The sequence below is a fragment of the Hypomesus transpacificus genome, chromosome 23 (assembly GCF_021917145.1).
Source record: "Hypomesus transpacificus isolate Combined female chromosome 23, fHypTra1, whole genome shotgun sequence".
Classification (NCBI taxonomy): Eukaryota; Metazoa; Chordata; class Actinopteri; order Osmeriformes; family Osmeridae; genus Hypomesus; species Hypomesus transpacificus.
The window spans coordinates 13,392,664-13,407,428 of NC_061082.1; the positions used below are offsets into that span (position 1 = coordinate 13,392,664).

General features: G+C 42.0%; 1 protein-coding gene across 12 annotated transcripts in view; it reads right to left on the reverse strand.

The window, feature by feature from the left end:
• The window catches only part of stat4 (signal transducer and activator of transcription 4), a 114,954-nt gene that overhangs the window by 24,809 nt on the left and 75,380 nt on the right, over positions 1-14,765 (reverse strand). For all 12 annotated transcript variants that reach the window (XM_047046730.1, XM_047046741.1, XM_047046731.1 and 9 more), the window contains 4 exons: positions 7,395-7,493; positions 1,311-1,446; positions 767-819; positions 563-657 (listed from right to left, as the gene is read on the reverse strand). In XM_047046730.1, coding sequence (XP_046902686.1) covers positions 563-657; positions 767-819; positions 1,311-1,446; positions 7,395-7,493 — 383 coding nt within the window. The remainder of the gene's footprint in view (positions 1-562; positions 658-766; positions 820-1,310; positions 1,447-7,394; positions 7,494-14,765) is intronic.

Sequence of the window (14,765 nt, forward strand, 5' to 3'; positions counted from 1 at the left end):
CCCCCGTTTACTGTCTAGTTGGTTTGTTCCATTCTGTTTCTGCCTATCTGTTGTGCACACCCACTCCTTGGATAGAGTTGCCCACTTATCCCTACACACCTGTATCTGGTTACCCATCAAGCTGGTCTGTATATATACCCCTGAATCCCTTGTGTTCCTTGCAAAGTCTTGTGTAGTTTACCGTTACATTCTGAGCGTTGTTCTGATTTCCTGTTTGGCCTCTTGTTGACAATCCTTGTTTGTTCCAGACCTCGTTCCCTCCTGCCTGATCCTTGTCGGTACATTCGCTTCTCTACCTGCTTCTGGATTTTGACCTCCTGCCTGAATACTGGATACGACTAGCCTACTCCAGCAAATAAATCTGCGCTCTGCGCTTGGGTCTACTCCTGTCTCCTGTGATGCGTTACAGTGAGCTTGTTGTCCAAAGTGCGGCATGGTAAACTACATGGTTTTAGACAGTGCTGTATCCCAACTCAGAGAAAAAGTGATGTTCAGTCCAGAAGCATTTTAGCTAGGCGTAAATAAATACGAGATTTTAAGTTTGGCACACTTGGAGTCTCACTTGTCATTCCAGATCGGAAGAAGATGCTTCTTGATAAGCTCCAGGATAGAATCCAACCACATCCAAAAACTGAATGGTTTACCCAGAATATTCTCCTGTAAAACAGACCAAAAATGTATTATGTGCACTCTTGAATTTTTTTATAACACATTATTAGGTATATCTAGTATTTTACAAAAGAAGGCTGAAACTACAAAAACATACTTTGCAGAACTTGGACCAGGACACCTGACAGTCACTGTGAGAGACTTGCTGACCTAAAGTATGAAATATGAAAAGTAGAAAGATAAATCATCATTGTATTTATTTCTACTATTTTTTACTTCATTGATACAATTATTATTACTCAAAGCAAAGAGTGACAATAGCTTTTAACCTTAATAATAACCCATATCCCATCTGCTGCTGTTGTAATTATATAGCTAAGATCCAGTTTAGTTGACTTAGGGTTGAGAGCAAAGACATTGTGATAGACACACTGAGAATCTCTTTTCAAGGGGTAAAGAAGGCATACAATACACATAGACACAGTCTCAATAGTCAAAGTCTTTATAATTGTAGATTAAAAGTAATCCATTAATACGTTATTAAGCTTTATTACTCTTACAAATAAAAATGTTATTATTGCTGTTACAATCACTGTCAGTAATACTTCCCAATGCTCATACTGTGATAGTAACAACCCAAGACAGTGGTATACACATGTTGCATATGTTGTAGTCTGAATTGTGCAATCAGCTAAGCATACCAAAGAGTTTTTCTCCAAGCATATTTAACTGTTCCTTGTTAAGACCTCGTCCAGTAAAGGTACAGAACTGCCAGCCGAGGGCCTCAGATAGCTGGTTCCAACTAGCACGGGGAGGGCTGCCAAAGAACCCCATATTCTGTTACATCAGAGAAGAAGAGAATATTAAGGATGTTATTATTAATATATATATATTTTTTGTTTTTGTTTATGAAGCCAGCAAGAGTAACTAAATCTCACAGATAAGGATCATTTTACAACTAAACAAATTGTGGACATGTGTATCACATGTACGAAATTAAGTTTCGACATGTAAAGGGATAGATTACAAATGAAGAGAGTTGACTAACACAACCACCAGAAGGCAATTTATGCTAAGATTTTTTTTGCCTAGTTTAAACTGAGCTGATTGAGCACTGACATGGTGTGTTTCATTTGCAGAGGGAACTTTTAAAGATAACTTTTAATAGTGGCCGCGGGTCCTTAAAAAGTCTTAAATCACTTTTCCAAAAAATAAGGCCTTAAAAAGTATTAAATTGTCTTAAATTCAGATTGGATTTTGGACTTGCATTTTTTTGAGTCATGTCACTGTGAAAATGCAGGCAATCTGTTCTGCCAGGTTGAATATTTTTTTTGTAGCCTATATGCATTACGTTATCTATGGTAAGGTCAGAGCGTAGCCTACTGCGCAGATTTTGATCCAACGTCTATAAAGGCGAACAATGTGTTTTGGTGTTTCAAAACCCATTGACACTGTATGACTGTGTTTAGCTTGTGTTCTGCTCCTCTCTCCTACCAACCGTCTCTGGAGGAGGGGATCCCTCTCTGAATTGCTCCTCCCAAGGTTTCTTCCATTTTTTCTCCCATTGGGAGTTTTTCTGGGAGTTTTTCCTTGTCTTCATTGAGGGTTTAGGTTGGTTGAGGGGCAGTTCTATGGGCGTATGTGAAGCCCTCTGTGACATGCTTGCGTGTAAAAAGGGCTATACAAATAAATTTGATTTGATGACGTAAAGCATCGGCAATACAGGTAATACAGCCACTCAACTTAGAAACATGGGAAAATGAAAGTTCAATTACAAATGGCTTGAAAAGAACGCGTATTCTTGGTTACGGTTGGTGCCTGGAAATGCTTAAGAAGCGAACTGCGTGTCGGAAAAATTTCAAACTTGGGAAAATGGGGATCAGGGCTGCGTTTCCCAATAACGATGGATCGTAGCAATTATCGAGCAAAAAACGAAACCATCTATATTTCTTACATGCGTTTCCCAAACATGCTCGTAAGGTGTAGGCTAATCTATGCGCTTTCAAGAGTTCAAGAGTATCAATTTAGTCTTACGATGCATTCGGGAAACGCAGTCCAGAGCGATGGAATCGCAAGTGCAGAGGTACTGACCTTCCGAGCAGTGAACAAGACTGCACCCAACTACATCAAGTCTCTCCTGCAACCTTACACCCCCAACCGTCACCTACGGTCTTCTTCAGACAACCGCCTGGTGGTCCCACAATATAAAAACAACCTAATGTGCTTTTACTCATTTATTGGCATCAGATGCTGTTCAAATCGCATTTAAAAAGGTTTTTGTAGAGTATCCATCCAGCTAGGTAACCTTCACCCCCAGGGTGAGCAACCAAACTACCCAGGCCAACAACACACATATCAAGATAAACACAAGTTCAATATTACAGAATTAGACAATGCTTCCGCAAACGACATGACCACCCCAACATAGTCCATTTTTACCTGCCGCAAAGAAAGCAGAAAAGTACTTTTTTAAGCTTCACTAGCCCTTAGCCATTTTTTCCTCTTGAACCACTCTGGATTGAAGGAGTGTTTTTTTTTGTTCACTCTCCAGACTGAAGGATATAAAAATCCTCTGGCTGGTGTGGTCCCAAATGTTTAATCTAAATGTTTTTGCCTAATAAATTGTCGACTCGATTCATAATTGTAATAGTGGCTGGCCAACATACGGTAACTGTGAATGATCAAGGATGACAGTTATGAATTTGGCAACTAGTTAGGGAGAAAGTACATACCACGTTAACGTCTTGACGTATGTCATTTTATTATGTTTCATTGGCTATGGGGCCATAATGATTGTGCCCCACAGCTCATTATTGAAAGCACGTTGCACCTGCCCACAGTGTTTTTTTGAAATGCTCACTTGGCTAAACCTGCACAGAGAAGTACTATAGGTAGCTAGAACTACAGAGACAATTTTGGAATGTATCGGTATTCATATGTAATCAATGCACAACAATGTTAATTGCAAATACTTACAGATTAAATAAAGAAGAAAAAAAGATACTAAATAACTGCATCACTTGACTCTCTCTGTCCCCTGTCAACCAGGCCTGCACGATCTTCTCCCTCCTGCCCGTGGCTTACGGATGTTATTCGTGAAGAGCGGTCCACCCTTCGAGCAGCGGAGAGGAGATGGCGCAAGTCCAAAGACGGTCTGGACCTTGATAAGTATCACTCCCTCCTTAAATCCTTCTCTTCTCACATAACTGCTGCTAAAACCCTCTACTTTCTTAACAAAATTAACTCTGCTTCAAACCCCCACAAACTTTTCTCTACCTTCTCCACCCTTCTTAACCCACCTCCCCCACCCCCGCCCTCCACCCTGACAGCAGACGACTTCTCCTCCTTCTTTGAGGAAAAAGTCTCTGACATTAGCAGTCGGTTCCCTAAACCCACCTTTCCTACCCCCTCACCTTTCATGACTGACCCAACTAAATGTCTAAACTCTTTCTCTCCCCTGTCCGAGTCAGAGCTCTCTGACCTCATTCTCTCTCATCGCCCCACCTCCTGCCCCCTTGATCCTGTCCCCTCCCCTCTCTTTCAAACCATCTCCCCCTCTATCATAACCTTTCTGCTCCATGTCCTAAACTCCTCTCTTACCTCTGGCACCTTCCCCTCTGCCTTCAAACAGGCCAGAGTTACCCCTCTACTCAAAAAACCCTCCCTTAACCCTGCTGTCCTCCAGAACTACAGACCGGTATCACTGCTACCCTTCTTTTCTAAAACTATTGAACGTGCTGTATCTAACCAACTGTCTAACTTTCTCTCTCAGAACAACCTGCTTGACCCCAACCAATCGGGCTTCAAGACCGGCCACTCCACAGAGACTGCCCTCCTTTCAGTCACCACTGCCCTCCAGTCTGCCAGAGCGGCTTCGAGGTCATCCGTCATCATTCTGCCAGACCTTTCTGCAGCGTTTGACACGATTAACCACCAGATCCTGCTCTACAGACTTTCTGAGATGGGCATCACTGGCACTGCACTCCAGTGGATCTCATCCTACCTCTCGGGAAGATCCTACCAGGTCTCCTGGGAAGGCAAACTGTCAGACCCCCACCAGCTCTCCACCGGTGTCCCACAGGGCTCCGTCCTTGGACCCCTCCTCTTCTCTCTGTACACCACCTCACTTGGACTAATCATCACCTCCCATGGCTTCTCCTACCACTGCTACGCTGACGACACCCAGCTGTACCTGTCGTTCCCCCCCGACCGATCCGGGGATCTCAGCTAGGATTGAGGCCTGCCTCGCAGACATCTCCGCCTGGATGACCGAGCACCACCTCCAGCTGAACCTCGCCAAAACAGAACTTCTCATCATCCCGGCTAAACCCTCCATCTCCCACGATCTGTCAATCACCCTGGGATCTGCGACGGTGACCCCCTCATCCTCTGCCAGGAACCTTGGGGTTACCATGGATGACGAGCTCTCCCTCATGGCCCACATCGCCGCAGTCTCCCGGTCTTGTAGATTCACCCTCTACAACATCCGGAAGATCAGGAGATACCTGTCTGAGCACTCCACCCAGCTGCTAGTCCAAGCACTGGTCCTCTCCAAGTTGGACTACTGCAACTCGATGCTCGCTGGTCTCCCAGCATGTGCAACCCGCCCTCTCCAGAGGATTCAGAACGCAGCGGCCCGCCTGGTCTACAATCTACCCAGACGCTACCATGTTACCCCGCTCCTCATCTCTCTCCACTGGCTACCCATCAACGCCCGTATCAGATTCAAGACCCTGGTACTGACCTTCCGAGCAGTGAACGGGACTGCACCCGTCTACATCAAGTCTCTCCTGCAGCCTTACACCCCCACCCGTCACCTACGGTCTTCTTCAGACAACCGCCTGGTGGTCCCACCGCTCAAGACTGCCCGGTCCCAACACAAGCTCTTCTCCTGCCTGGCCCCCCAATGGTGGAACCAGCTCCCCACCTTCATCAGGGACACTGACTGTCTCCCCACCTTCAAGAAAAGGCTCAAGATGCACTTGTTCCGGGAGTACAACGGCACTTAAGAATGCTTGGCTGGACTTGTTAGTTAGTTTCCTCCAGGATCACAATGACTCTTATTGAGTGACTTGTTGCTCTTTTAGGTTAGATATAACGAAGTTAAGTCTTGTACTCGCTGTGAAATATTTTACTGTGGATTGTTCTTCTACAGGTACAGTCCTGCACTTTTGTGGTTCATGTTGTTTAATTTGTAACTTGTATAACTGCATGCTCTTATGGGTCTTCCCTTTGGCACTTGTTTAGCTTTTCACAATGTATGCTTCATGTTTTGGCTACTTGCAATGTTTGGGACTATCACGTTGTTATGATCAGTGACCTATGCTCTTTTGTAAGCTCTCTCTTGGAAGTCGCTTTGGATAAAAGCGTCTGCTAAATGAATAAATGTAAATGTAAATAAATAATACCATATGTGCACTGCTCCACACTAACATCTGGTGGGGCACCAGGCCCCTAATGTAAAGATGTCCCTGTTCGTTGATTATAAATAAGTAGCTGGCTAGTAATATGTTGTCATTATCTAGCTAGAACTATTAGAACTGCTAATAGTATTACTATATCTAAGTAGCGCTAACATCAACTAGTTGACGTTATGTTAGCTCCATCTAGCCCAACTTTACAGTGGCTAGTTTAGTTTGTTGGTAATATTAACAACTAGCTACTAGCAAGATAATATTAGCAGTAATCATACTAATAAATAGAAACCATCATTTTAAAATTCAGTTTTGCTAATGTTCTATCACATCTAATATACTGTTAGCTCTAGCTACACAACAGATTAACCAACTACTACGGTTGTCAAAATGGCAGAAAAAGTAAATAATAGTAATATTAGAATTATATTTGATTTCCTAAGATATTACTTTATGTTTAAGGGGGGGGGGGGGAGTAGCCTACTGTATTGCCTCCTAAGCCCAAAAGTGAGCACAATTAACAAATCAAGCATAACAATTTTATTTAAATGAAATTACTTTGTCAAAAGTTAATAAAGTTTTAAACTATCGTTCATAAATCAAATATAATTTCCTAAATGTGCACGCAGTTTGGAAATGGAGGTAACAAAAATGCATCAGTAATATGAGAAAAACGCTTCAACAGACAGCGCTATGTGTCATGTTAAGACAAAATGGCAAACTGTCATTCCGAAAATTCATCAACATAATTCTTAAAAATAACGAAAGTATCTTCGGGAGTATTCATGTTTTCAAAATATGAGTTTTTCCGTGTTTTTCACCTCTCCTTCCTGTTTAAAGACAGACAGTCCATCTGTCCAATCAGGAGGGTCCGTCCTCTGCTAGACAGGCCCTACCTTTTCCGGTAGAAGTTAATATTGTTGTGTTTTATGATTTGTTGAAGTGTTTTCATATTTGCTGACATGCTTTCCTATTAACTGTCGTGTTTTCCTATTTGCCATTGTGTTTTATGATTTGTTGAAATCTTTTCCTATTTGCCGTGTTGTTTTATGATTTACTGTTGTGATTTGCACTTCAGGGCCACCGTAGATCACTGCATACACAAGAAACTACGCTCTTCCAGACTTAATTAACAGCGGCATTAAGCCGTTACAATAGTAGGCATTGTTGCTATCGTGTGCCGGATTGTGACATCATATGCTAGCTGTGGCTAGCAAGAAACATACCGTTAGCTGTCCTTTTCGCCACAAAACGTAAACGTTTCCTAAACTGTGCAACAAAATGTTTCAAAAATAAGGGGCATCACAGCAACAAGATACAAATGTTGAAACCATTCATTTCTACCAAATGCAACAACAGGTGACAGCTTACCCTGGGTTCATTGGTCAGTAGGTTGTACCACATGACCGAGGCCCATCCACCTGGCAGCTGGCTCACGTTGGAGATGACCACTAGTGGCAGGGAGCAGGTCTGAAAATATGCAAAAACATCCCACACAATTGATGTCAGTAAAACATTACGGTACCACTTTATGTAAAGTCCAAATGTGTAACGTATTATGTAACATTACTGGAATGTGTCCTCGTAATACCTTACAATTCGGTAATAATGCAGTATATACAGTATATATAGTTATACTTGTAAAGACTCATGAAGACTTGGGATGTATACCAAGACAATAATGCATTATACTTATAATTATAATAATTATAACTACCTATAATGTAACAACAATGTTTGATCGATATTGTGAGTACATGAACCCAAGTCTGCACGCTTGGCCATGACTACAACAATGACCTTAGAGAACTACAACTCTGTAACGCCCCGGAGCGTGGTGTACTGTGGGAAGGCAAGCGGTGCAGAGCGTAAAAAAACGCTGGAGTGGACACGTACCGTTACGGTGCTTGTCCACGGGTGACGCGTCGGCTTCCAATTCATTTTCAACGAAACAATGCCCTACGCGAGCGTCAACGCCCAGTTTCATTGAAAATGAATTGGAAGCCAACGCCAATGCGCCGCCTGCTCCGCTGTAGTGGACACGCACCGTTAGTCTTCAGACAGGGACGTTGTTACTGACAAGTAATGGTCGCTAGATGGCGCTTCTGGCATCGAGCAAAGGCACGGTCGGAAAATGTACGTGCCATCGTCAATCTGTCATTTATTTCTGTGTTGTTATTCAGTGATTATTTCATTAGAGCGTTTGATGTCTATCCCTTGAATCTTTCCGCAAAATGTAATTTATTAGCTAAAGGATGTCAAACACTTTGCAGGTTAGACTGCAGTTGGTCTATATCCCAACATTATCAACATTTTAAAGTCGGCTGACAAGATTGCGTTGTTGTCCTCAATCAAAAGTATAAACACAGGGACATCATAAATCAAACCAAATCAAACTTTATTTATATAGCACATTTCATACCAGAAGGCAACCCAATGCGCTTCACTGAAGGGAGGGGTGGGGGGGTACAAAATGTATGTTTGACACAAATTTTCCAGAGGGAAGCAAAAAAACAGATTGCCCGTTTGGGCCAATATAGTAGAAATGTATTCATTCTTCCGTGACTTCTCTGAAATTAGATGATTGAGCACTCTCCTGGGGATTGTGAAGTGCCAATACATTACAAAGCACACACATAGAGTGAATGAATACAACATCATAAACATTCAATGATCTAATTAGATCTAGTTATACTGGCAAAACATGAAATGTTCTTCATTTATTAAATCCAAGTATGAGAATGAAATGAATAAACAAAATTAAATGAAAAAAAAAATGAGAACCATGTGTAATTAGGGGCCAAGCAGCGAAGCTTGATTCCTTGGATCAAGACGATTTGATTGGACCGCCATTTAGAATAAAAAAAAAACCCTACTTCTTCTAACTCCTCCTAGGCCAGTGGTTGCCAACCCTGGTTCTCGGGACCTCCTGTCCTGCATGTTTTAGATGTTTCCCTGCTCCAACACACCTGATTCAAAATGAATGAATGGGTCGCCCTATCCCCTCCCCTCTCTTTCAAAGCATCTCCCCCTCCATCATAACTTTTCTTCTCCATGTCCTAAACTCCTCTCTTACCTCTGGCACCTTTCCCTCTGCCTTCAAACAGGCCAGAGTTACCCCTCTACTCAAAAAACCCTCCCTTAACCCTGCCATCCTCCAGAACTACAGACCGGTATCACTGCTACCCTTCTTTTCAAAAACAATTGAACGTGCTGTATCTAACCAACTGTCTTATTTTCTCTCTCAGAACAACCTGCTTGACCCCAACCAATCGGGCTTCAAGACTGGCCACTCCACAGAGACTGCCCTTCTTTCAGTCACCACTGCCCTCCAGTCTGCCAGAGCGGCTTCCAGGTCATCCGGCATCATTCTGCTGGACCTTTCTGCGGCGTTTGACACGGTTAACCACCAGATCCTGCTCTCCAGACTTTCTGAGATGGGCATCACTGGCACTGCACTCCATTGGATCTCATCCTACCTGTCGGGAAGATCCTACCAGGTCTCCTGGGGAGACAAACTGTCAGGCCCTCGCCAGTTCTCCACTGGTGTCCCACAGGGCTCCGTCCTTGGACCCCTCCTCTTCTCTCTGTACACCACCTCACTTAGACTGGACCAATCATCACCTCCAATGGCTTCTCTTACCACTGCTACGCTGACGACACGCAGCTGTACCTGTCGTTCCCCCCGACTGATCCAGGGATCTCAGCTAGGATTGAGGCCTGCCTCACAGACATCTCTGCCTGGATGACCGAGCACCACCTCCAGCTGAACCTCGCCAAAACAGAACTTCTCATCATCCCGGCTAAACCCTCCATCTCCCACAATCTGTCAATCACCCTGGGATCTGCGACGGTGACCCCTTCATCCTCTGCCAGGAACCTTGGGGTTACCATGGATGACGAGCTCTCCCTCACGGCCCACATTGCCGCAGTCTCCCGGTCTTGTAGATTCACCCTCTACAACATCCGGAAGATCAGGAGATACCTGTCTGAGCACTCCACCCAGCTGCTAGTCCAAGCACTGGTCCTCTCCAAGTTGGACTACTGCAATTCGTTGCTCTCCCAGCATGTGCAACCCGCCCTCTTCAGAGGATTCAGAACGCAGCGGCCCGCCTGGTCTACAATTTACTCAGACGCTCCCACGCTCCCGCTCCTCATCTCTCTCCACTGGCTACCCATCAACGCCCGTATCAGATTCAAGACCCTGGTACTAACCTTCCGAGCAGTGAATGGGACTGCACCCGACTACATCAAGTCTCTCCTGCAACCTTACACCCCCACCCGTCACCTACGGTCTTCTTCAGACAACCGCCTGGTGGTCCCACCGCTCAAGACTGCCCGGTCCCAACACAAGCTCTTCTCCTGCCTGGCCCCCCAATGGTGGAACCAGCTCCCCACCTCCATCAGGGACACTGACTGTCTCCCCACCTTCAAGAAAAGGCTCAAGACGCACTTGTTCTGGGAGTACAACGGCACTTTGGAATGCTTGGCTGGACCTGATGTTAGTTTCCTCCAGGATCACAATGACTCTTATTGAGTGACTTGTTGCTCTTGTAGGTTAGTTATAACTAAGTTAAGTCTTGTAATCGCTGTGAAATATTTTACTGTGGATTGTTCTTCTACAGGTACAGTCCTGCACTTTTTTGTGGTTCATGCTGTTTTAATTTGTAACTTGTATAACTGCATGCTCTTATGGCTCTTCCCTTTTGGCACTTGTTTAGTTTTTTCACAATGTATGCGTCATGTTTTGGCTGCTTGCAATGTTTGGGACTACCTCGTTGTTATGATCAGTGACCTATGCTCTTTTGTAAAGCTCTCTCTTGGAAGTCGCTTTGGATAAAAGCGTCTGCTAAATGCAGAAATGTAATGTAAATGTAATGTAATGTTGTTATCCAGCTCTGCAGAAACCTGTTAACGACCATCATTTGAATCAGGTGTGTTGGAGCAGGGAAACATCTAAAATATGCAGGACAGGGGGTCCCGAGGACCGGGGTTGGGAACCACTGTCCTAGGCCGTTTCTCAGATTTTCATGAAAATCGAATCAGATCATCTTCAGACCATGCCGACAAAACATTATTAAATTCTAGTTGATTAGTTGAACCGTTCTCGAATAATGTGCAAACAATTTTGACAAAGAGCATGCCAATGTGGAAGTGAGGCTAAACCTCTACAACGCTTTATCGTATTTAGATGAAACTTGGTAAGTGTCATCAGAACCATGACTTGAGGGTCCCTGTGCAGTCTCGGCATAGTGCCACCTACTGGTCAGAAGAAAATAAATAAGTACTTTTTTTGCTTATAACTTCTGAACAGTTTGACACAAAATCACAAGATTAGACACTTCTGATTATATGTGGCATACCAAGACGAGAAAATCATATTTTCCCATCGACAATTTGCAATTTTGTTGTCAAATGATATATTTAATGGACGCATTAGCTTATAATTCCAAAACTCGGCATACGCCTTTGCCACAGTGCCATGAAGGTTATCAAAATGATTTGGAGCAGAAGAAAAAGCAATAAGAAAAAACTAATATCTTTTTATAAGTTTCTCCTTGCTTGTTTACATCATCATTTTGCATTTTGCGTTTGCCCTATTAATTGCTGCTTGCAGCAATATTTCGTTAGCAAATTGTAGGCTATTGGCTTACTTGATGTTAGCCTACATGTTGATGTAGTTGATGCCTAATTTAACAACTTTCAGAAAGACAAGACGGGCAGTGTAGCCTATAACAGGCAGTGGATAATATGTGACATGCTCTGGTGAAAAGGGGCCAATGTCGACCAAGGTCATTTCTCCCTTAATTACAGATTGTAAAAGTAGATTGTAAGCTTTCAAATGATGTGTCATACATTGAAAAATAAAAATAGTTGAAGAAGATACGTGTATCTGAATGTTGGTAAACCTGGAATGCTCCCGAAATCCCCCTTCAAAAATTCTAGACCTTTTCATGCCTTCAGGCAGGGTGTGATTGTTTTTGAGTTAATCATTAGAAGCGCAGAGTGCCGGTCATTTCACCGCAGTGAAGAGAAAAATATATACATTTTGGCACTCAATCAAATTTCAGGATCCTGAGTGTTTCATCATCCAGTATTTATATTTTTTCAAAATCACAGCGGGAAGTTTAAAGCTATTTGTCTTGAGAATTTGGTCATTTCCGTCTTTGAAGGCTTCAATTTGCTTTTCCATCAGCAGATGTCGCAAGGGCTCCTTTGCACAAGTATGTAATTAAAATTTAAATTATGTCAAATTTAATTGAAATCTACGAAGTGCATTTGCTTCACTACATAGCTATTTATGTGTAGACAGGTAAGCGCAACAATAATTGTAATGGTAAAATGAAGTAGCCTATGTTTTGTAAAGCGGATACACAACAAATTCATGCAATTCTGAAATATCAAGAGTTATAAATGAATCAAGTGAGTTACAATAAATTAGTGTTCTACATCTTAGATCTTAGAAAGCTAAAGGAGGCCTATTCTTCAGGTGATGAAAGAGCTGTGTAAGCATTATAAATGCTTGGAATGTTGACGGTAACTTGATTTGAGTCTTTAGCCTACGTTAACACTAGAAACTCCAAGACACATTTCCCTACTTATAGCGCTGTTAGGGATCAAATTGACCATGATACAGACCTGGTATCGCCTTGGAACTTGTAGTACAAGTTAATTCTAAGGGTAACATTGACAAAATGTTATTCACTTAGAAAGAATATGGTAAGAACCTGGTAACACCATGGAAACAAACACGGCTTTCTTTTACAGTCCAGTTTCAGATTACTTACTTAGTACATAGCCATGTTTTACCTAGTATCGCCTTGGAACTTATATTACAAGTTCATACTAAGGGTAACATTGACAAAGTGGTATTCGCTTACAAAGAATACGGTAAGAGCCAGGTAACACCATGGAAACAAACACGGCTTTCTTTTATAGTCCAGTTTCAGATTACTTACTGAGTACATAGCCATGTTTTACCTAATATCGCCTTGGAACTTATATTACAAGTTCATACTAAGGGTAACATTGACAAAGTGGTATTCGCTTACAAAGAATATGGTAAGAGCCAGGTAACACCATGGAAACAAACACGGCTTCCTTTTACAGTCCAGTTTCAGATTACTTACTGAGTACATAGCCATGTTTTACTTGGTATCGCCTTGGAACGTATAGTACAAGTTCATACTAAGGGTAACATTGACAAAGTGGTATTTGCTTACAAAGAATATGGTAAGAACCTTGTAACACCATGGAAACAAACACAGCTTCCTTTTACAGTCCAGTTTCAGATTACTTACTGAGTACATAGCCATGTTTTACCTGGTATCGCCTTGGAACGTATAGTACAAGTTCATACTAAGGGTAACATTGACAAAGTGGTATTTGCTTACAAAGAATATGGTAAGAACCTTGTAACACCATGGAAACAAACACGGCTTCCTTTTACAGTCCAGTTTCAGATTACTTACTGAGTACATAGCCATGTTTTACCAGGTATCGCCTTGGAGCGTATAGTACAAGTTCGTACTAAGGGTAACATTGACAAAGTGGTATTCGCTTACAAAGGATATGGTAAGAACCTGTAACACCATGGAAACAAACACGGCTTCCTTTTACAGTCCAGTTTTAGATTACTTACTGAGTAAATAGTCCAAGAACATACCCAGTATCCAAGAACATTTACCATGATAGTAGAGGAAAACTCTTCCCGCGGAGGTAGGTATACCAGCCAAGTAAATGAGGCCATCATCGATAAATGTATCTGAAAAGGTATTTTATTGGAAAAGTACTATCTTATATTCTCACGTCTCATTAGATGTGGACTGTTACCGACATTAACCTTAGGGTTACAGGGTAATTGTAAAGTATTTTATCGTAAGTCTGCTGGAGCTTGGCCGTCTTTACCTACCTAGTAGCAGTGGTATTTACCCAATAACACATTATAATTTACCATATATATCTCCCATAGTTACAAACTTACTACCAGCGGTATTTAAATAGTAATATTTATAAGTTTCCAGGTAAAGATTTCGTCTACTGTCTTTACCTAATTAGGACCAGAGAAAATTACCCAGTAATAACCAGCATGCTAGTAATTAGTTAATGGGTAATTACTTCGAATTATCTCCGTATTTACCACCTTAGTACCAATTGGTAATACCCAATAAAACAGAAAACATACCCAGTAATGACCAGCACGTTAGTATTTAGTTAATGGGTAAATACTTCGAATTAGCTAGGTATTTACCCCCTTGGTACCAATCCGTAATACCCAATAAAACACAAAACATACCCTTTACTTTCTACGTAAATACCTAGTACTTAATGGACTGTAAAAGGAAGGGTTACCAATTATTGTTGCCACTCTAAAATAATGGAACATCTCTTATACCATTGTCTAAATGTTTGTTAAACAAACTCACTTTGTATAATTAAATTATTGTTATCATTATGCACATAATTATATATATAGGCTATATATATGTATAAACTATACATATTGGGTATATTTATACACTATGTATTAAACCTTGCGACATCTGTTGATAGAAAAGAGAATCGCAGCCTTGGAATGCAGGAAAACAGGTTGAGCAATAGAGCAATAGAGAAGAAAAAACGCATGATGACTACCAAGGAAAACAACCATGCTTTGGTGAGTCCAATGTGTTAATATCTTGCATTGAGGCTCAATTGCTCTACCTATCCTTGGTATCCCGGATGTTGCAATCAGAATTTTTT